Source organism: Monodon monoceros, unplaced genomic scaffold, assembly GCF_005190385.1.
Source record: "Monodon monoceros isolate NGI ecotype Baffin Bay Population unplaced genomic scaffold, NGI_Narwhal_1 Super_Scaffold_20, whole genome shotgun sequence".
Classification (NCBI taxonomy): Eukaryota; Metazoa; Chordata; class Mammalia; order Artiodactyla; family Monodontidae; genus Monodon; species Monodon monoceros.
This window is the reverse complement of record NW_021703777.1, coordinates 43,813,610-43,837,225: the sequence shown is the minus strand read 5'-3', so window position 1 is coordinate 43,837,225 and position 23,616 is coordinate 43,813,610. Positions and strand designations below refer to the sequence as shown.

Genomic DNA, 23,616 nt, shown 5'->3' with positions numbered 1-23,616 from the left:
GATCTTCCCGGACCGGGGCACGAACCCGTGTCCCCTGCATCGGCAGGCGAACTCTCAACCACTGCGCCACCAGGGAAGCCTGTCTTCCATTTTTAAATGGAAATAATAAAATCCCCCTCTTTAAGGTCATGCTAACAGTTGAATAGGATGTCTGTGAATCACCTTGTTCACTGCGTGACATGTATTACTTTAAAAGATTCCATTAATTTCTTTTACTGTAAGATTTTTTTCATAAGTCATATATTTATTTCTGAATGTTTTGGGCAATGAAGTCTATCAAATGAATATACTGCTCAATTAAATAACTGAAGCACTTTGAAAGATTTCACTAAGATTCCATTTCAGAAGTCCTGTGCCATTTTTCACACAGGTGTGTGTGTGTGTGTATGTGTGTAGTTTTTTTTCCTTTTAATCAAACGAGTAGTTCCTCCCCATTAAATTCTTACTAGGTAGCAAGTTGCATAATGGATTGGGAATTTCATCCCTCTCTAGTTTTGTGCATTGGAATTTCAGCATATTTTGAGGTATAGGTAGCAGAGGGCAGTGAAAAGGTCACAGCTAGAATGGAAACCCTGACTTTTCATAATTCATGGATAATTAGAATCTGACTACAGTTTTGTCTTTTGTATTCAAAAGCAGCCATGTGAATATCTCCATGGCACAGAAGCACCAGGGAAGCTTCTAAAACATGTGCAGTCTGACACCTCGTTTCTGAAGACCATGGTTCCATATGTCTAGGGCAGGGCCTGGTCATATGCATTTTAATCAACAAAAAATCAATCAACCGATCTAAGAAAGAAATGGAAAATTTTATTCGAGCCCAACTGAGGATTATGAGCCAGGAACAGCCTCTCAGAAAGCTCGGAGAACTGTTCCACTCTCTAGAAGTCAAAGCACAGTTGTATAAGTTTTTTGAGACAGAGGGCTGTCCATTAAATGACGTATTATTGACAGTTCACACAATCCAGATCTGCAAGTACAAAGGGGTAGGTCGTGATCAAGAAGGAATGTTATCTTTTAAGGAGTTGTCTTGTTGGTGCTGGGAGAATGTTGCTGTTTATGGCTGAGCAGGTATTCCTGCCAATGGGGGAGGTTTGGTCGATGCATAGTGCAGATACACAGTGCACCGTAGAGGGGAGAGAGGAGGACAAAGGGTAGAAAAAATGTTTATGTTTAAATTTTTCTTGTCTTGCCATAAAATATGAATTTTATTTCACAAAAGAGTCAGCCCAGGTGGTACCAAGACTACGTTTTAAGACAGACTAGGAATGGGCTGCAATGTTCAGAACTGCTTTTAAATTCTGCTGCTTAACTAGCTATGTGGACTTGAGCAAATTCTCCAATCTCCTTAAATCTTGGTGTCTTATACGTGACATGGATCATTCTTACTCATTCATCGGTGCTGTTGTGCAGGTTATAGTTAATGTACAAAAGGTGCCACAGTGCTGGGCACAAAGCACTCAAATGCTCCAATATTGTGATGGTTCTTCTAAAATGCCGGACAGGGAAGGTAGACAGATAAGATAAACACGAAAGTTCACAAATGAATAGAACTGAAATGAAGCCAGTTGGCTGTGTGAATCCATAAAATATTTATTAAGCCTTGAAGAAAGAGAATTCTCCAAAGATTATGTTGAAGTGACTGATTTCTTACAGGTGGTTTAGATCAGGCACATTTACAATTAGTTTCTAACTTGTTATAATTACTTTTTTAGAATCAAAACTTTATTTTGGGTACTTTAAGATGAAACAGTGTTGGAATGTACTGAAATAACTTGTTCAATCCAATCTATTGAATCAACAGACTGTCATTTTTTTACTGTGCCAGAACGTTAATTTTCCATTCACTTTAATGTGACAAGATACTGTCCTTTCATGAAAATATTAAACACTTCAGGAGAGCCTAAATGAAGCCATATTAACACAAGACAACAGAGCCAATATTACTCAGTACTAGGATAGAAACATCAGTTAGAAAGAAAACATTGTCACTGTAAAGACAGACTTTTATTCAGAGTTAGGAAGTACCATATAAGTACATGTTTACTTGGATTTTTCTCAATTTCTCTTAAGCAGTTTTAAGATATTTTATTCCTTCTGTAGGATGGTCTTTCTCAGCTTACTGACAAGTTCCTAGTTTATGTGCTTAAAATTAGTATCATGGCATTTTTTACTTCCATGCTATTCTTGAAGACCTATGTCAGTGGAGCTTTCAGAAGGGAATTTATCTGCCACAATTGTACATCCATTAAACAAAGCTTAAGAACAGACAGTCCTAATGGGGTTTTCATTTATGGATCCTTTGGTGTAGGTTTTCCCAAGGACAGTGGTGAACATTAATTAAAACATCTTGAAGTCTATAAACTGCAGTTACTCCTAGGTGAGATACAGTGAAGAGCTTTGAAGTATCACTTGAAAAAAGATGATGTAGGAAATTTCCACTTTCTCACTGCTTTCATGCAGATATCACTTTAAAGCAAATATTCTTAAGAATCACCATGATTAACACAATTCACCGCTCTGGAGAATGAATGTTTTGTATTTTCAATTTGTTACACAAGAGAAGAAAAGGAGAGGTCTTATTATAAATGTGGTAGCTGTCATATTGCCTGCATATCTGGGGTGGGGAGACTCTCTTGAACCACTCCTGAAGTGATAAGAAGGTGTGCAAATTATGGGTTTGTTGTGTGTTTCCAGTAGGCATATGCGCATATGCATATGTAACATAAATAAGGATGTCACTTTGGACTAGTGGGACTGTCAGATATTTTCTTCTAGGTTGGACACCAAGGGACAATGAGAGATTATCCCAGCTTTAGTGCGTCAGTGGATGCCGAAGCGATTCGTAAGGCAATCGGAGGAATTGGTGAGTGATGCTTTACAATTCCTTTTTTTAACGTTGAAGCACATCAGGAAGTTAAAGCTAAAAGTGCATGGGTTCAGGTTGCCCAAGTTGCCTTACTCAATTAGAGAAGTTATAAGGTACTTTTAAAAAAATTGTGAAATAATGCGGCCAAGTATAGGGAACCCAGTTTTATTATATCTTAATATTTGCCATGTTTACTTAATATGAAACCCTACCACGACCATCACTGCTACCAACGATCATCATCGTCATCACCGTAAATCATTACAGTCCCTGACGGTTCTGCCTGGGTCTCATTCCCACCTCATTCCCTGGAGAGAAACAGCATTCTAAGTTAGAATTTATTCCCACGAAACTTTTAATTCTGTACTCCACATGGACGTACCTATTGTTGTGCATGGGCACAAACAGTATAAATTGAAATCCTACCTTATGTTTTCTTCTGCAACTTGCTTTTTTTTGTCCCTTAACATTATGCTTTATCCATGTTGATATGTTTAGCTCTAGTTCATTAATTTTTAACTGCAGAATAGTTTATTATTACATCGTAAGATGGGAATAGTGAGTGAAAACTTAAATTGCCTACAGTTCTTTTCTATTACAATATAAAAATATTGCATTGAATAGTCATGCTCATGTCTTGTGCACGTTTGCTAGCACCTCTCTAGAATATAATGGTTGAAATGTCTGGGTTGAAGGTAATGTTCATCTCCAGATTAACTAGAAATTTTGCCACACTGCTCTCTCAAATAAATATGCAAATTAGTATTCCTGCCAGCGATATATGAGACTTCCTCTTTCTCCGTATTCTCATCAGTACTTGCGGCAGTCATCCTATTCAGTTTTTCCAATTGAGTGGATCTAAAATTGTACCTCATTCTGTATCTGTTTCCTTCCTCCTCCCCATCCCCCATTATTGATGCAGTTAAGCATCCTCTCTTGTTTATTTTCTTCTTTTTCCATGAATTACACCTCCATATCTTTTATCCATTTTTCAGTTGGGTTGTCTTCTTTGTGTTGGGAAGAAAAAATTTTTACTTTTTAATTTAAAATTTATTTTTTAAAATAAATTCTGGATACAAAACTTTTTAAAAAAATTACAAGCTATGAAAATACCTTCTCCAAGAATGTAATTTTCTTTTTTTTTTTTTTTTTTTTTTTTGCGATACGCGGGCCTCTCACTGTTGTGGCCTCTCACGTTGCGGAGCACAGGCTCCGGAAGCGCAGGCTCAGCGGCCATGGCTCACGGGCCCAGCCGCTCCGCGGCATGTGGGATCTTCCCGGACCGGGGCATGAACCCGTGTCCCCTGCATCGGCAGGTGGACTCTCAACCACTGCGCCACCAGGGAAGACCTGTAATTTTCTTTTAATATTGGCTACAGTAACTTTTATCGCATAGAAGTTTTAAATTTTAGTGAAATTGAGTTTACCAATATTTTTTGTAATGATTTGTACTTATTGTGTCTTTTCTATGATGAGCTCCTAAAGATATCGTCCTGTATTTTCTCCCCAAACTTTTACAGTCTTATTTTTCCCACTGAGATCTTTAATCTGCCTGGAATTAATGTTTGTGAATGGCATTTAAATCTAATTTTATTTTATCTCAAATGGCTATGTAATTGTCCCAGTGCAATCAATTGAAGAGTTCATCCTTGCCACACTGATTTGTAATGCCACTGCTCTCCTATAAGTTTTGCTATTTTTCTGCTCTCTGTTACATTCCATTGGTCTGTTTGCCTCTCACTGTCTCAATATAACATTGTGATAATTACTATTATGACTATTACATAATTATTATTATTTTATAATGACATTTAGTGTCTAGTAAGGCAAGAGATTTTCTTGGCTTTGCCCTGTCCTATGAATTTGAGGGTCAGTTTGTAAAGTTCCATGAATTATACTATTAAGGTTCGTAATAGTAATTATACTATTACTATCAGTGTAATATTATTGTATTTCTGCCTGTTTAGGTTTTTTTTTATTGCTATTTTTAAATGAAAGTTATTTCTTTCTCTATCTCTTTGATTGCCTATTTAAACACAGGGTTGGATAGACTTTTCCACGAAGTTAATGTCAATTTGAATGAATTAATGGTCTTTAAATTCTATCGCTTGTCTTTCTTCCTTAACATTATGTTTCTTCACTAATTTACGCATTTTGATTGGCAGGCCCGCTTTGAGAAGGAGGCTTTTGTTTGTAAGCACTACTCCCAACACCAAAACCAGGCGTCATGGTGGCATTTGCCTTAGGGACGTGTCAGATCCAGCCTCTGAACCATGAGACATCTTGGTTTAATTTCTGGTCTTGAGCATATAGCACGTGCAGAAATAAGAGAGGAGAAATTGCCTGGCGTACAACCTACATGTAACTGTGGGTAGTTAGTTATGTCTGGAGTCTAGTGGCAAAGGGTATAGAGATGCAGAGAAGGGGGTAGGAAATTAGAATATGAGGTGGGAGCTAGGTCCTCATTAACTGGTGCACAAGCTAAGGGGCTTAAACTTCATCCCGAAGGTTACGGAGAATCATTAGAATTTCAGAAAAGGAACTGACATGATCTGATGCATTAAAAAAATTTACTTAGAAAAAAGATTTACTTAGGCAGTAATATACAATATAAATTATAAGAGGGTCAAGTTAAGAGGCTGTTGAAGTTTCTAGGTAAAATATGATGAGTGCACAGTGGCAGAGAAGAGGACAAATCCAAGAGATGCAGGTGATTGTCACAATGTAAAAAGTAAGGAAAAGAAAGGAGTATAACTCCCAGGATCTTTGGTTGGATGACTGCATCTATAGTGGTGTCATTGGTGAGGGAACATAGGATGAAAGACAAGTTAGAGAAGAAATAGAATGCATCCAACCTGGAGCAGCTGAGTTTGAGATACTTGTAGTTGGAGGTGTCTAGTCGTGCACCAACTCAGATACCTTTATAGGTCCAAGTTGATAATCAGACTCACAGGGCACAATGAGGGTTAATCTAACTCTGTTTACTTAACTATGCAGAAGAATACAAGACCAAAGACCCCGTGGGGCAACATCTGTCACTAGGAGTCCCAGCAGCTAATCAAGTACACCGTTTCTTTTGCCCTGTCATTCATGTAGAGTGTGTACCACTGCCGTGGGTGTAAGGTGTGTGTGGGTCACCTCAACACAGGGAAGTTGAGCCTTGAATTCCAATGGATCTTTTATACCATTCTAGTCATGCAGGCCCAAGACAGAAGCCAACTCACAGCCCCCAACCCAGGGGCAGTCCTCTACCACAAAGGAGCAGACACAACTTCTCACATTATCTTAATACTATAATTACCAAAAAAATAGTGACCTGGAGGTTGTTTTCAGGCAGGCCAGCATCAGCCCTTTACTTGTACTTACAACAGGTGGTTAAGTATATGGGTCTGAAATGCCTGAAAGAGGTATGGACCACTGATAGAAATAGATGTTTTGGATTAAGAGATTTGGGTTCAGATTCTTGCTGTGCCACTTAAAAGCTGCCTGACTTTGGCAAGTGAGGTAAGTTTTCTAAATGTTAGTGTCTTTATCTTTAGAACAGCTTAATCATACCTACTGCCCAGGGCCCTGTGAATATTAACTATGACAATGAATAAAAGGTGCCTAGTATGTGGTAGGTTCTTGATAAATGTCAGTTCCTTTTTTTCTAGAGGAACAAAAATGACTTTTTATATCAAATATGGAGATAGAAAGATAAAAGGTGATAAGACAGTAACTGAACCTCAGAAGGATGAAAAAACCTACTTCCAAAGCACTATGTTCTTTGTGCCACTTCTCTGTCTGATATACGGATAGGAATATTTGGGCAATGATGGTTTTCTTCCCCCTAAACTATCCAAATAAAGTTAATTTTCTTTTCCAAAAGCCAAGCAATCAAAGAAATAAAGATGCCCAACCTGGTAAGACCTGGAAATTAAAAATTAAAATGCCTTCCTCTCTGCATTTGTTTCAGACCCTTAATCATTTTTCTTTTGTTCACAACAGATATTAAGCATATTTGAGTTGATGGTGAATACAATTATTTTCGTTTCATTTAGGAACCGATGAGAAAACGCTCATTAGCATTCTGACTGAGAGGTCGAACGCACAGCGGCAGTTGATTGCTAAGGAATATCAAGCAGCATATGGAAGGGTAAGATTTCATTAACATAACAGGCAGTAAAGGGCTAATCACTAATGGATCAAGGCTGCTCCCATATGATTATGCCCACGGATCTTTTGTTTCAGGCCAAGTGTAACAGAAAGTCCCCTATGTATCCGGTCAACAGCCTGGAATAGGAGTCCTGGTCTTTTCCCTTAACTGTCTGAGTGGCCTTGGACATGTTATTTGATCTTTCTGGGCCTCAGTTATCTTCACCTGTTGAGTAAGGAGAGTTGCCTTGGATCAGTGGCTATAAACCGGGAAGGATTTTGCTTCCCAGGGGATATTTGACAGTGTCTCCAGACATTTTGATTGTCACAACTGGTGGGAGAGGGGTGGATGTTTCTGGTGTCTCGTGGGCAGAGGTCAGGGATGCTGCTAAACATCCTACAGTGCACAAGACAGTCGCCCACAATAAAGAATTACCTGATCAATTACCTGATAAATCCTGTCTTAGATGATCTTTAATTTCTCTTCCAACTTTAATATGTTTATGTAACTATAGACTTTTTTTTTTAATTTGTTCGGCAGATGAATATTTCTTCAATACCAGAAACTATACAAGAACTATTCAAGAACATTTTGTGTGTCTTTTCCAAGCAGTTTATTTGTTCAATAATAAACTACTGTGTGTCAGGAGTGGGGTACTACTCTATGTCAGGAGATATTCTAGACATTGGAGATTCACTGGAATAAAAAGCAGAGCCTCCTCTCTTTAATGGACCTAACATTCTATTAGGAAAATAATAAATATATAAAATAAAACAAATTCAGATACTGGTAGGTGCTATGAAAGTATTAAAATGGATGATATGCTAGAGAATGACTGGTGAATGGCTCCTTTAGATCATGGGGTGAAGAAACGTCAGTGACAGGTTGTTACCTTACTCTCAATGAAGACTAAACAATACTCAGGCTTCTGCTCTGCTTGATCTGGGGAAGAGCATTTCAGACAGAATGTCCAGCAAATGCAAAAGCCCTGAGGCCAAAACAAGCTGGGAGAACTTAAGAAACAGGAAGAGTTCTAATATGGCAGGAGTATAGACAGTAAAGGGTGACAGAAGGAAGAGATGAGGTTGAAGAGAGGCTTAGAACATGCCGGACCTTGGGGTCTTGGTGCAGAGTTTAGATTTTATTCTAAGAACAATAGGGAACAATTGGAGGTTTGTAAGAAAGGAAATACTGTAACCTAATTTATATTTTTTGAAGATTATCTTAGCTTCTGTGGCTGATGAACTGTGTAGGGGAAAGGGTGGAAACACAAACCAGTCAGGCTCTCGGGTCCGGGACTGAGAGTGTGTAGTGAGCACCCAAGGCAGCTGAGGCATCACCTGTCAGTGTCCTCCGAGCCCCTGGGCTCCATTAAGACACCCTTCTCTGTGTTCCCTTTATTAGATACTTAACATATTATGTGGAAATTTAACTTTGACTATTGCTATTTTTCTCATTAGGGAGTAATGTCCTAGGGGTAAAGGATTGTGTCTGACTCACCAATTAAGTGCCTAACAGAGCAGGCGCCCCGTAAACTTTTGTCAGCTTAACTGAATTGCCAAGCTTCTGGGCAAGGCAGCCTACTCATTGTACAGGGATTGTGAGTGATCCATTGGCCTTACAGGATTTCCAAAATATGGAGGAAGGATGGAGCTGAAGGGTGACAACCGTGTCTCACAGTGGGACAGAATGAGAGCACGTGAAGTAAGATTCAGTTGGAAAGTCTTGGGTTGAGGACAGATGGGGGTGGAATTTAGCATTTGGAGAGGAAACACCCCATGATGACTACAGTGGCTCCGCTCCATCCCATTTGTTTTGGCAGGAGCATGCCCCTGCTGGGCCCCCAAGTGTCATGGAAGATGTTGGTCTGTACCCACATTGTCATAGCAGTCTGGGAGGCTTCCAGCCTCTGTTTCAGGGCTGAAAATAATCAAGAGCAGGAAATATAATTATTCAATAACACTCCTTTGGATGTTAAAAATGGAAACCATGTTACCTGCCTTCAAGCAGGGGAGATGGCCCGTACTTATGTAATGTATGAAAACACTGCTGAAAGACAGCATCAATAAGTAAGGTCCCCCTATTACCACATTTTGGGTTTCCCCTGTTGTTGTTGCCAGAAAACTGCTTCTGATGCCTCCTAGTTCCATGCTCTTACCAGAGGCAAATGACCAAGCACTGTCTTCCCTCCCCTTTTCCCTTCAAAACTCTTTGGCAGTTACCGAGAAACAAGGCTAGATTAGAGCACCTCCCGGTGAAGCTGGGTGTGAATTACAGGGTTCCTCCTCCCCTTCCTCTTCCCTCACCCCAACCCAAGCATTGAGAGCATCAAGGGCCTGGGAAATGCATTTTAATACACAGTTCCTATCTGTGGCCCTCAGAGAACCTTCTTCACTGGCTTCCCTTCAGAAAACCGTCTATAAAACAGAACATTTTGGAAGTGATCATAAAATGCAGACTAATATCCATAGAAATATTTTCACCATTTCTGTTTATCTCCTGTGGATGGGCATGTTTTTGTCTGAATTCATACATTCGTGTTCGTCTTTCACTAGGTGACTTTGGAGGAAGAGAAAGGAAAAGTATTTCATACTTTTCTCTCCGGGTTTTTAATTTTAGGAACTGAAAGATGACTTGAAGGGTGATCTCTCTGGCCACTTCAAGTGTCTCATGGTGGCCCTCGTGACCCCACCGGCAGTGTTTGATGCGAAACAGCTGAAGAAATCCATGAAGGTATGAGACCTACACAAGCTGTTTCTGCCCAGCACTTGATTATCAAAAAGAGTGACTTTCTTCTGGTGCACACTTGAGATATGGGTGTAAAGGTGATGGATTTGGAGATTCTGTGCTCTCCAATTAGTAGAACAGCCCTGAAATGGGAAGCGGTTGTGGAACCTTAAGCCCACATGTTCCTGGCCTGAAAGGATATGGTCAGAGCCTAATTTTGTTTGTTTTTTTTGACCTGAGGTGTCAAATTCTTTATTTTGTTGTTATTGAGTCAATGGCACCATCATTAACCCCATTGTTTAGGTCAAAAGCCTAGAGCTATCCTTGATCCCTTGCCTTCTCTCACACTTCAAAGCTCCCAAATCTATCAACAAGCCCATTACCTCCACTCCATAATCCATCAAAAATGTGTGCATGTCCCTCCTTCCAGATCCATTGCTTTCATTCTCGTTCAACCACTATCATCTCTTGACTGGACCATGTCAATATCCCCGGAACTGGTCCCTTTGCCTCTATTTTTGCCCTCCTCAAATCCATTCACCACAGAATAGCCAAAATTATTTGTATAAAGTTACTTTTAGAATCAGATTATACTGTTCACCTGCATAAATCTCCAATGGTTTTGACTACTGAACATCCAAACTCCTTATCATGACCTTCATCACCCAACAGAGTCTGGCTCCTGTCTATCTCTACGGCTTTTTAAAATTCTATCTGTATCAGTCAGGCTTCCCCAGAGAAGCAGAACCAGTAGGCAGGAGGTATAGAGTAAGAGACTGATTGCAAGGAATTGGTTACACGATTATCCAGCTTGCTAGGCAAATCTGAAATCTGTAGGGCAGGCTGTTAGGAAGGGCAGGCTGGAACTCTTAGCACAAGCTGGAGCTCCTGCCCACAGGTAAAATTTCTGCTTTTTCAGAGAAGCCTCAGCTCTGCTCTTAATTAAGGCTTTTTGACTGAATTAGGCTCACGTAGAATATCTAAGGTACTCACCCTTACTTAAAGTCAATTGATAATGGACTTTAGCTACAAAATACTTTCAGAGAAACACTGGATTACTGTTTGATTGAATAACTGAGGACTGTAGCCTGGCCAGATTGACACATAAAGCTGATCATCACACCCTCTCCTCCACTGCCGGCCACCCCAATTCAGTGCTGTAGCTGTACTGGCCTTTTCGCTGCTCCTTGGACATTCTCAGCTTATTCCTATCTTGAGGTCTTTTATATGTGACGTTCTTTCCCTCAGGAATGATTTTCTTCCAGATATTTTCTATTAATTCACTCAGCTTAATTTTTTAAATTGCTATCTATTACTATCTAAAATTATCTTGTTAATTTTTTGGTATTTTACATATTGATATTTTACGTATTTGGTGTTTTGTTGATTTACGTTTTTTTTTTTCAATCCAATTAAAAGGCATACCTCCATCATATCAGGGAACCTCATCACTCGAGGAACCTCCTCTCTTCCTAGAGGAAAGCCTGCAATGAGATAGGTGCTCAACATATTTGTTGACAGGAAGGAGGGAGAGGAAGGAGTCCAGGTCTGAAGCAAGGCTCTGCCTTCCCATCAGAGTTATTTTCTTTTCCGTGGAAGAGGTGTGGGCACCCAAGAAGCAGATGGCAAGATGGAATTAAATGTACAAGAGATTTATTGGGGGAAATCCTTGTGAAGGATAAAGAAGAGACAGAGCAGGGTAGGTGGGGTGAAACTTCTGACTGCAATACAGGTCTGACACCTGTGAAAGGAGAGAGGGACAGAAGGAGGCTCAGATAGGAAGAGCCTCAGTCTGTAGTGCTGCTGTAAGAAAGCCACGGCAAGCTGATGGGGAGCCCCTGAGCAAAGTGTGCCCTTTGGAGGGTCCTACATGGGGCAGGAATGGCCCAGCTCCAGTTCCCCTTCCATGCGCAGTCATGGCTGAGAGCAGCCTGGAGAGAGCATGACCTTAGTGTGAGCTGTGTGACAGAACCAAAGGTGTGGCAGTTGGAGGCTGCCAACTAACTACATTCTTGGCAGTATATTCTCTAGACGTGAAATCTCAGCAGTGCTGCCACATGGGGGACAGTTTAGCAGGTGAAATGGTAAGAGTTAGATTCGCCAGCAAGGATTAGAAATGTTTCCCTTCCATGTAAAAGAATTCCAAAGGAAGCAACCCAGAGCTGGGTATCATGGAACCATCATTATCAGACCTTCAGTCTTGAGGTTCTGCCATCTTCAGCCTGTAGATTCCGCTTCTTGGCTAGATGGCAGCTCAGCATCCAGCCATTATATCTTTATTGCCGTCAACTGGAAAGAGTAAGAGACAAAGACGTGTTCATCCTTTCTCTTTAAGGACTCTCTGAAATTGTACGTGATGCTTCACATATATTCCATCGATCAGAATTTAGTTATATGGATAAACCTAGCTCTAAGGGAAGCTGAAAAATATGGTCTTTATTTGCTTAGCTTTGTGCTAAGTTAAAAAATGGGGGTTCTGTGACTAATCAAGGAAGATAAAAGAGATACTGGATCTTCGCAGTTTTGCCCTAAACCTAAAACTGCTCTAAAATAAATCAGGGAAAAAAATAATAATAATAAAATAAAATAAATCAGGAGCTTGGGATTAACATACACACATTACAATATAAAGATAGATAACCAGCAAGGACCCGCTCTATAACACAGGGAACTCTACTCAATAATCTGTGATAACCTATATGAGAAAAGAATCTGATAAAGAATGAATATATGTTTATGTATAACTGAATCACTTTGCTGTACACCTGAAACTAACACAACATTGTAAATCAGCTATACTCCAATAAAATTTTAAAAAAGAAGAACAACCAAAAAACCCGAAAAAAGTTTATTTAAAAATAAGTAACTAACAGGCTTCCCTGGTGGCGCAGTGGTTGAGAGTCCGCCTGCCGATTCAGGGGACACAGGTTCGTGCCCCGGTCCGGGAAGATCCCACATGCCGCGGAGCGGCTGGGCCCGTGAGCCATGGCCGCTGGGCCTGCGCGTCCGGAGCCCGTGCTCTGCAACAGGAGAGGCCACAACAGTGAGAGGCCCGCGTACCGCAAAAAAAAAAAAAAAAAAAAAAAGCAACTAACAAAATAAATAAATAATTTGAAAAGGAGAGCTATTGAAGGGAACTAGGAATCTGTCACAGAGGGACAGAATTCAGCCTCTTTTCTTATGCTACTTTGGCCTTATTTGGTCAAGTCCTAATGTAAATGGCTTCTGTTGAAGTCTCAGTGTGATTCAGTGACCTCAGTATAAACCAAGACTCAGGAAACACTAGTCCCCAAACCAACTAGGCTCATGACATACATTACTGAGGCTTTAAAAATCTCCCTGAATGAAGAGGACGATCCATGCTGACCAACCACGTGCATTGGTACAAGTGTGGTCTCATTCAAAAGAATTGCAGAGCCCTTTCTAAATACAATGACATATGTGAATGCTCACTTTTGGTACTGAATGACATAGGCTTTCCCTTTATACTATTTCTTCCTGGAATTATTCAAAGGAGTTTAACACTAGAGTAGGACATTTTCTTTAGAAGCTTAATATTGGTTAACTTCAGATGATTCATGTTACTTTAATACTAAAATATATGGAAAATTAGAAAACCACTTTAGAGCAATAGAGGACCTTATGTTGATTGACTAAAAACTGTTCTTTTCGCCTGTAGAAAACAAGATGTTAAGACCGCAATGCATGAAACTAGGTTTTTTTTAAAGTGTTCTAAAAATAGATTTCCTTTTTCTTCTTAGGGCACGGGAACAAATGAAGATGCACTGATTGAAATCTTAACCACCAGGACAAGCAGGCAGATGAAGGAGATTGGCCAAGCCTACTATACAGGTGATCTTATTTTCTGCCCACCTTTACCCCTGTTCACACCTATAGGAGCCAATGCTGCTTTTCCCAGAAACCCACCAATCTTTCTTCACAAGTGGTTTTGAGGGAAGCAAGACTGTAAAAAGGAAGACACATTCTAAAATGGGCTAAGGACTGTGGATTTTTGAAGAAAATTTTAATATGATCTGAGCTGGGAACTGCTACATAACAATGGCATTAATGCTTTGCATTTGTAACATTACAGCTATAGTGGATTTCTCTCTCAGCAATCACTGCTTAATTGAATCAACCATTTTCATCAATGTAAGACACTCAAATCATTGTATATTCATATTATGTGTTAAAAACCGCTCCTGATTTTTGGTGTGGGAAATTAGATGAACCATTTAGAGGATGTGCTGAGCATGTGGCTTCAGTATAATTAGCTAAAGCCCTAATAGTCTGTTAGCTGTGTAAAAAGTAGAAAGCCCCTGCAATGCAATTCTGACACTAACAACTCACGTTTAGGGTGACTTCACAGGTTAAGGGCACAGTCCCCACAAAACTACTCTGACTTCAGACACCAGCCACAAGCTCAGGTGTTCGCAGGCCATATGCGCTTCTGACCAAATGGCGACAGATTCTTACTACCCCCTCAGGTTCAATAACTCACTAGAGTGGCTCCCAGAACTCAAGCAAGCTCCACACTTACAATTATGGTTTTGTATAAAGAATGTAAATCAAGACTGGTGGAGTGACGAGATGCATAGGGAAAAGTCTGGGAGGGTCCTGCCATGTCTTCAGGGTGCATCCCCCTCACAGCCCAGCCATGTCTAACTGCCAACCAGGGAAGCTCACTTGATCCGTGGTGTCCAGGGTTTTTAGTGGGGTTTTATTACACAGGCATGATTGACTCCATCACTGGCCATGTGACTGAACTCCATCTTTGGTCCCCTCCTCCCGCTAGATGTCAGGCTGATATCATGTGGCTTAAAGCCTTAACCCTTTAGTTGCATTGGCTGGTCTTTCTGGTGTGACCAAGCTCCATCCGGAGTCATCCTGTTAGCATAAACTCAGGTGTGGTTCAGGGGACCCTCCACGAATAACAATGAAATTCTTATTATTGGGGAAATTGTAAGTATTTAGAAGTTACCTCCCAGGAGTAAGGGACAAAGACCAGCCCAATTCTTATTAAACAACTGCTCCCTGTCACCACCTCCAAGTACCTTAAGGGAGCCATGGTTTCTATGTTTTTGTATCAGGGTGGTCAGCTGTGTATTAGGAAACTTCTGCGGTAGGAAAGGTACAAAAAATGGATATACCGGCCCCCAGTGGGTGTTAAAGAGGTTACTTTGAGAAATTTCCATTAGAAGTTAAATACCTCAATGATAGGTAAGTGCCTGTTTTATTGTTGGTATGCCAATGAGGTCTAGTCAGAAAAACAGAAATGCACTAGGTATTTTAACAGAGCGAATTTAATGTAGAGAATTGCTTAAGTACCTTTTTGGAGGACTGAAAAAGCAAAATGGAAACACAGCTCAGAGGTATAATCCTCAAGGCTGGGACGACAAAGGAAGAGATTGGGATTTTCAGAAACTAGAAGCTCAGAGGAGGGCATGTTTCTGGTGTTGGTACTTCAGCGGCTCAGAGGAGAAGCCCTAGGAATTGGAGTTCAGATCTCTGTGAAGGGGAAGGGCCTCCATCTAGCTGGAGCTAGTACCTCCAAGGGCAGGTAAACAGGTGACTTGTTCTAGGAGCCTGGAGCCAACTGCTGCTGTCAGGGTGAAAGCCTGTCGCTGGGTTGACACTGATGTGAATCACAAGCCAATAATAGCGTGTCCTTCCTTCTTCTTCCTGCCTTCCACCTCATCTCCCTCTGCTCCCCCCATTGGTGGAAACTGACAGGGAGGTGGAGGATGGGGGATAAAAGAGAAATGTTATTTGCAGAGTCCCAACCCCAGCTCCACAAAGCAAGGTATAGAAGGGCAAATTTGGGGTAGATGAGATGATTGCTTAATAATGGGCACAAATGGGTACATTGCAGGTGTTTAACATATTTGGTTCCCTCAGTTCAACAAGATGTACATGTAAAAAAATCATCAGATCCAGGGGCTCTACCCCCAGATGCTATGTTACCTCCTTGTGTTTCTTAGAAGAGTTACCACTCCATGAGTTGACTGGCCCCAAGATTCTCCCTGGAGTTCAGCATTTATGTACAAACAACCCTAGGATGTAAGCTCTATGAAGGGGGCGATTTTTGTCTGTTTTGCTCACTGCTGTATCTCCAGTGCCCAGAACAGTGGGGGATAAATTCAAATATTCGTTGAATGAATATCCTTAAGATTGAGACCTGGGATCTTAAGAGCCACGTGAATGTCTTAGCATTTAGGACTGTTGTTTTGCAAATATGACAAGTGGTCATTGTTCAAAGTTACCAGATGCTCTGGTATCTGTGTGAGTTAAGTTCTCTAAGGCTACAAGGAATTGAACTGCATCTAGGTTCCCTTGGTAAGTAGGGATTCATGATACACAAGAAGTAAAAGAAAGAAATAGTCTCAATCAGGTATAGCCAAGCTGTACAGAGATTCAGGACACAGCTAGGGACCCAGCTGTCTAGTCACTCCCTCAGCATCAGACATCCATTGCTCCTTGTGCACATTTTCATCCTAGTAACTCTTTGCCCTGCCTTTCTGCCTCTACTGTTCTTGACACCACCAAGAAACTTCTCTTCCCTTACCACATGACGTTTGTCTACTCAAGGTTTCTATTTGCCCATGGTTTCTGGCTGTTATTCTTGACTTGTGTTTTGTGCCTTATTTCTGGGGGCCACTTCTTTGTTACTCTTTTTAAAAAAATTCTGTACATCTCACTCCCTAAGAGAAGATTCAGTGGGCTCAGAAAGGCACTGTCTAGTAGAGAGCCTTCTTTTGGGCAAAGTTCTCCCACCAGGTCACCTTGTAGACAGCTGGCCACTTATAGTCAGATGCCAGCCCTGGTGCAGTCAACTGTAGCAAGAGTGATGGCATCATGTAATGTGCAGTGGTGACCCATGCATTAGAAATCCATCAGAGGACCTATCAACTTGGCTCTCATAAAAGGACCAGGCATACTGAGTGGCTCACACACTACAATGATACAATAGCACCTAAATGAATAGAGAGCTAAATTCTGAACTCTTTCCAGTATTCTAAAGTTAATGGTGCATGAGAGAACATTGAATCAGGATCAAGAACTCTAAGTTCAGCTTCTGCACTATTAAAACATTGTATCTATTTTTCTGTACCCTATTGTGTCTCAAAATGCATAAGGTAGTTTTCAACTTGCATCAAAATAATTTTCATATTTTTAGTCTAGTTTCCTGCAAAATACCTGGGGTAGAGCAGAGGCGTGGGAGGCTGTGTGAGACTCATGTAGATAATTCTGAAATTATGAAATACTTCCCCAAATTCTAACAATTGAGAGCTTCATTTTTTTGGCTTGATTTTTTTTTTTTTTTTTGCGGTACGCGGGCTTCTCACTGCTGTGGCCCCTCTCCTGTTGCGGAGCACAGGCTCCGGACGCACAGGCTCAGCGGCCATGGCTCACGGGCCCAGCCGCTCCGCGGCATGTGGGATCTTCCCGGACCGGGGCACGAACCCATGTCCCCTGCATCGGCAGGCGGACTCTCAACCACTGCGCCACCAGGGAAGCCCTTGGCTTGATATTTTTAAATTAAAAAATTTTTTTCATAGAGTGAAGGAAGGAGAGATGTAAGAATAATGTGACCATTAGGGAAAGTGATGCCTACTAAATGTTATTACTTAGATAAATAATCTGTCTTTATTGTGGATTTTGTTTACTTGAATTGCTCTGGAAAATTGTAGATTTCATAAAAAGCGACTTATTAAAATCACGCTGGAAGAATTTCTCTCTCAACACAGTTCTTGCTATTAGATAATCTCACATCACTTTCTATAGTCGTCTTTTACTGATTTGAAAGGGCAAGCATTCATATGACTAATTTTATAGCGGTCTTGAGGATGATGCAGGTGGAGTTCAAATAGCCACCTGGTGTCAGCTGCATCCAGGTATACAGTGGCTCGAAGAGAATCACTGCTCCATGGGTGGAGCAGAACAGAGGTTTAAAATTCAGTGGACACTGCACATCACAGGCTATGCAAAAGGAGCTACAACTATTCAGTACTAAAAATATGCGAACACACAGTTGGCATTTGTTATGGGGAAACAGTATGTTTTCGGGAAGCTTTCTTACTTTTGAGAGCTATGAAATAATACATTCTAACTGTAGGCATTAAGGTTAGGGTTAGAGTCAATAAAACAGAAAAATAACAGTGGTTTAAATAAGATAAACATTTATTTTTCTCATATGTAGAAGCAGTCTGGAGATAGACAATTCTAGGACTGGCATGACAGCGCCTCAAAACTTTCAGGAACCCAGGCCCCTTCCTGCTTATTTTTATGCCATCGCTCAGATATAGTCCTGCATAGACCAAGATGGCTGCCCAAGCTCCAAGGATCAATCTACACTCCAGGCAGTAGGATGGAGTAAGGGACTAAGATTGGCATGAGCCATCATTAAGGAGATTTCCCAGCAATGTCATGTAGGTCTGCCTACGTTTCATTGCCAAGAGGAGAGCTGAGAATGTGGTCTTTACGCTGTGTGCATTATATCTTGCTTAAGGCCAGGGTTCAATTCCTATGGAAGGCGGACATAATAGAAATTGGAAGGCAAACTAACAGCTTGCCCATCCTAGCTTTCTCACTATACCTTCCTTAGTGCCTTTGTCAGATAAAATGAACCATGATTTGATCCAGAATGGCAGCTGTTTCTGTTCTTGTGCATCTATCACACCACACACTGCAGTAATAGTTACAAGAAGAATGTATCCATATCAGAAGAGCACTAAAAGATTTTTTAAAAAAAGAAGAAACAAGATTTAATTTATCAGGTACTCATTCCTTGCCAATGTTGACATTTTAAGCTTTTCTGTGTTTTATAATAATATTTTTTAGTTCATCAAGGCTTAATTTCATTCTTATCTGGTTTCAGTGTATAAGAAGAGTCTTGGAGATGAAATTAGTTCTGAAACATCTGGTGACTTCCGGAAAGCTCTGTTGACTTTGGCAGATGTAAGGTTTTATTTTTTACTTTTTAAGTCCCCAATAAGCTGCATGGTCAATAATAGTTTTTAGGGTGTTTGAAAATAACCAAAGTGAGACGATGAGATTGCAGTTTTCCTTATGAAATGATTTGTTCATCTTACATTTGCATTTTGCCACCACGCAGTATAATATTTAACCACCCTCATAAAGGTACAACATAGGGATGTAACCAAAAAATCTTGTTTTGGTCAGTATATGAATTAAATGTATTTTGATCAGGTTTCATAATACATTAGAAAATGTTCTGCACATTCATCTGGAAGGAAAATAATTGTTCATTTCCATTTTGTCTCTATTTTTAAGAACATGTTGATTTTGTTCTGGACTTGAAAGAATATATATTTCTTTTGGTAGCACTTAAATTAAGTAGGAAGCACGATACAGATGAATAATCTTCAGAGATGGGTATATCAGTCTCAGGATTAAAAAAATGTGGCTTGCTGGAACTTCATCCTTGCCCCCTTTGGAAGAGCTGCTAAACCATTCATCACCATGTGACCAAATGAGACCACACCTTGCCGTCTCTTTTTAGGAGGGTCTTGGTTTTATAAAAAAGGTGGTGAGGTCGAGGATGAGATAGAGTCATAGGTGTGTGTAAGAGAGAAAATGATTTAAGCCCTATCTCAACAGCGTCTTGCAGCTGATTTACACAGCCCTTAATGTGTGAGAAAATCCCAACAACCATCCCAGCCTGAGTGTTGAAGCAGCACTTGCCAAAGTAAGGCATTATGGCACTAAGGAACAGTTTATCCTAATTATGGTTTCAGTTGTTTCCAGTGGTGACAACCTTATGACGTTTGAACCTACAAACCCAAACTGATGAGGTATCGCTGCAAACATACGATCCCACAGGTCTGTATTCATAAGTGCAGATCTGCTTGTGTGCACGTGAGCACACACGCCCACAGAAGGCAGTGGAGAGCAAGGCTCCTGGGCAGGGTTTCAGAATAAGACCTGGAGCCTGCTGCTCCTCTGCTGCCTGCTAGCTTGATATGCTGAGACGAGTTACCTTAAGTCAAGCCTCAAAGCCTTCATTTCACATCTGTTCAATTAAAGTAATAACAGTACCAGACTCAGAGCGTGTTGAGAAGATTAAGGGAGAAAGAGTGTGAAATACTTAGCACAGAGAAAGTTATCACTGCGTCAGTACGTGGTGGTGCTGGCTTATTGTAATTAATACCAGTGATCATCAGCGTTTTTATCATTGGAGCAGAGTGAATGATGAAAGGAGAGCAAGAAGGCGGCAAACTAGGGATGACTAGTTAGAGCAGAGTAGTAGCAGCACTGAAAGAAACCGAGAAAAGAAATCATGCAAAAATCAGGCAGGCCGGGGCTTCCCTGGTGGCGCAGGGGTTAAGAATCTGCCTGCTGGTGCAGGGGACATAGGTTCGAACCCTGGTTTGGGAGGATCCCGCGTGCCGCGGAACAACTAAGCCCATGCGCTGCAACGACTGAGCCTGTGCTCTAGAGCCCATGAGCCACAACTACTGAAGCTCGTATGCCACAGCTACTGAAGCCCGCGTGCCTAGAGCCCGTGCTCCACAACAAGAGAAGCCACCACAATAAGAAGCCCGCGCACCGCAAGGAAGAGTAGCCCCTGCTCGCCGCACCTAGAGAAAGCCCGCGCACAGCAATGAACACCCAACACAGCCAAAAATAAATAAATTAAATAAATAAATTAAAAAAGAAAAAAAAAAGAGTAGTTTTAAAAAAAAAATCAGGCAGGCATACAAAAACCTAATATTTGCAAATAGAAACAAATGCATTTTCAAAATTTTTATTTATTATTTATTTATTTATATTGAAGTATAATTGCTCTACAATATTATATGTTACAGGTGTACAGTATAGTGATTCACACTATTTAAAGGTTATACTCTATTTATAGTTATCATAAAATATTGGCTGTATTCCCTGTGTTGTACAGTATACCCTTAGAGCGTGTTTTATACCTGATAGTTTGTACCTCTGACTCCCCTACTTCTATAATGCCCCTGCCCCCTTCCCTCTCCCTACCGGTAACCACTAGTTTGGAACAAATGCATTTTTAAAGTATTATAGCCAAATGTTTCATTCACCTATAATTTGCAAAATAATTCAGGCAATCTTCTTTTCCTTCTCCGTCTCCCACCTTGCTATAATGTGCTGAATTGTTTGTGTACAAGCACACGCACGTAGCCACAGAGCTTTCAACAGTAGAGTTAGTGGGGAATCTTTGAGGTTTTGGTTTATTTTAATAGACTTTATTTTTTAGAGCAGTTTTAGATTTGCAGAAAAATGCAGCAGAAACTACAGAGAGCTCCCATATGCCCCTCCCCCCGTCACAGTGAGTCCTGTTGGTAACATCTGCACTAGTGCGGTCCATCGGTTATAGCTGATGAATGAATTAGATGATGAATGAATGAACCGACACATTATTATTAACTAAAGTCCATAGTTTACATTAGGATTCACTCTTCGTGTTATACATTCTGTGGGTTTTGACCAATGTGTAATGTCTTGTGTCCACCATTACAGTGTCATACAGAATGGTTTTACTGCCCTAAAAATCATCTGTGCTCCAGCTCTTCATCCCTCTGTTTCTCCCTCTGAACGCCTGGTAACCAGTGATCTCTTTATCTCTGTAGTTTTGCCTTTTCCAGACTGTCCTATAGTTGGAATCATACAGTATGCAGGCTTTTCAGACGGCCTCTCTCCATGGCTTGATAACTCATTTCCTTTTTATCACCGAGTACTATTGCATTGTTGCATTGTATGGATATGCCACAGTTTATTCACCTGTTGAAGGGCAGCTTGGTTGCCTCCAAGTTTTGGCAATTATGAACAAAAGCTTCTGTAAACATCCATGTGAAAGTTTTTGTGTGGACATTAGATTTCACCTTATTTGGGTAAGTGTCAAGGAGCACAGTTGCTGGGTCGTATGGTAAACGTATGTTTAGTTTTGTAAGAACCTGCCAAACTATCTTCCAAAGAGCCTGTCCCATTTTGCATTTCCAACAGCAAGGAATGAGATTTCCTGTTTTTCCACATCCCTGCCAGCATTTGGTGTTGTCACTGTTTAGAATTTTATCCATTCTAATTGGTGTGTAGGGGTATTGTTTTAATTTTCAGTTCTCTAATGGCCTATGATGTTGAGCATCTTTTCACATGCTTTCTTGCCATCTGTGTATCTGATGTCTATTCAGATATTTTGCCCATTTTTAATCGGGTTGTTTGTTATCTTATTGTTGGGGTTTAAGAGTTCTTTATATGTTTTAGATACAAGTCCTGTATCAGATATGTGTTTTCAGATATTCTTCTCCCAGTGTATGGCTTGTCTTTTGATTCCATTCAGACATTTGAGTTTTCAGGGGAGGAAACTGCGGCTCAGAAGACTGTGTGATTTGCTACAGGTTTCATGGCTAGTCGGTGCCAGAACGAGAGCCCCAAGTGCCTGATTCTTTTGTGCTGCGTGGTTGCCACTGAAGAAGCAGCTCTAAGATGCCCTGCTGGTTGGAATGCCGAGTGATTGAATTTTTATTTTTAAAAGGATTGCCCTCACTTTTATCTTCCCTGTCTAGGGCAGAAGAGATGAGGGTCTGAAAGTGGATGAACAGCTGGCCAAAGAGGATGCCCAGGTCGGTAACAGAGCAAAGAAAACATCTCCTTTAACGATTCTCCCTCCTGACTGCGTTCTCACTTCTACGGCACCAGCCGGGGTCATGCTCTCTCCTGTCCTGTCTGGAGGAGAAGCCTGACACCTGGGGATCCCCTAACCCCACCTTTCTGCCTTCCCCAGTGGTGGTTATTATTCCCCCGGCTCCTGCCACACAACTGTCAGATTTCCAGTCCACTAAAAGTGAGAGACACGGATTATCGATGATCTCAATGACCTGTAAAAATAAACTTGCCCCTCTTCTCATTCCACCTCCTCAGAAAGAGACAGAATTGGGTCTGTAATAACATTTAAGTCTTCTCCCTTGTCTAACAGATTCTCTATAATGCTGGTGAGAACAAATGGGGCACAGATGAAGATACGTTCACTGAGATCCTCTGTTTCAGGAGCTTTCCTCAACTGAAACTGAGTATGGACTCGCATTACAATCCTTTTTTGCATTGTATTGTTTTGGCAAATATTTCAAGGTTTAACATACATAGTTCTGGAAAACGAAGTGAAAAATCGTGAAGGCCTGTCCCATTTTTACGTACAAACATTTCAGGAAACAACCTGGGGGGTGGGGGTGGGAGGGATGGCAGGGAGAAGAGAGGAGCAGCTCTCTGGGGTGAGAGCAGAGAGGAGTGTTCCCGTGGGGTGGAGGAGCCTGACGGCACTGCTTCCAGCCCATCTCTTGCCTAGTTAGCCACTTTCCAGGAAAACTAGGCATTGTGGGTGAGTCTTTGTTAATGCATTAATGCAGATTAACATTTAGCTTTTTCTGATATGAAGGTACATGGGTGAGGGGGAACACTTTTTATCAGACCAACTATTACATGGAACACCTCAGCACCCACCCCTTCACTCATGCATCTCTCTGAGTCATTCTGGAAGCAACGGCACCCAGAAGCCCAAATCTCCACTTACTAGGGACATCTGACTGTGGCTCCCCAGTGCTGGTCTAGAGAACAACCACAGTGATGACTACGCTTATGCCGAGTTCATGGGAAAATGAGGAAACTTGGCCATTAAAATTTCATCCTTTTTATAAAACAATGGCAGTAGTATATTATAGTTGCTTTATTGATGTCTTTGTTTGAAAAATAAAGACCAAACAATCCTAGATCTCTCTCCAAATTTTCTTTTTTTGAAATTCACTTGGAAAAAATATACTTGGCTTACAAAGTATGCCTACGTGCTCGGTGACGTATGTACAGGTTTTGCTTTTGGGCAAATGTTGGTCAAGTACTTTGAATGCCT

The 23,616-nt window shown here is 41.0% G+C and overlaps 1 protein-coding gene across 2 annotated transcripts in view; it reads left to right on the top strand.

The window, feature by feature from the left end:
- Positions 1-23,616, top strand: part of ANXA3 (annexin A3) — a 57,720-nt gene that overhangs the window by 22,841 nt on the left and 11,263 nt on the right. For both annotated transcript variants that reach the window (XM_029235353.1, XM_029235352.1), the window contains exons 4-10: positions 2,779-2,866; positions 6,910-7,004; positions 9,624-9,737; positions 13,493-13,583; positions 18,610-18,689; positions 22,283-22,339; positions 22,693-22,786. In XM_029235353.1, the coding sequence (XP_029091186.1) occupies positions 2,779-2,866; positions 6,910-7,004; positions 9,624-9,737; positions 13,493-13,583; positions 18,610-18,689; positions 22,283-22,339; positions 22,693-22,786 (619 nt within the window). The remainder of the gene's footprint in view (positions 1-2,778; positions 2,867-6,909; positions 7,005-9,623; positions 9,738-13,492; positions 13,584-18,609; positions 18,690-22,282; positions 22,340-22,692; positions 22,787-23,616) is intronic.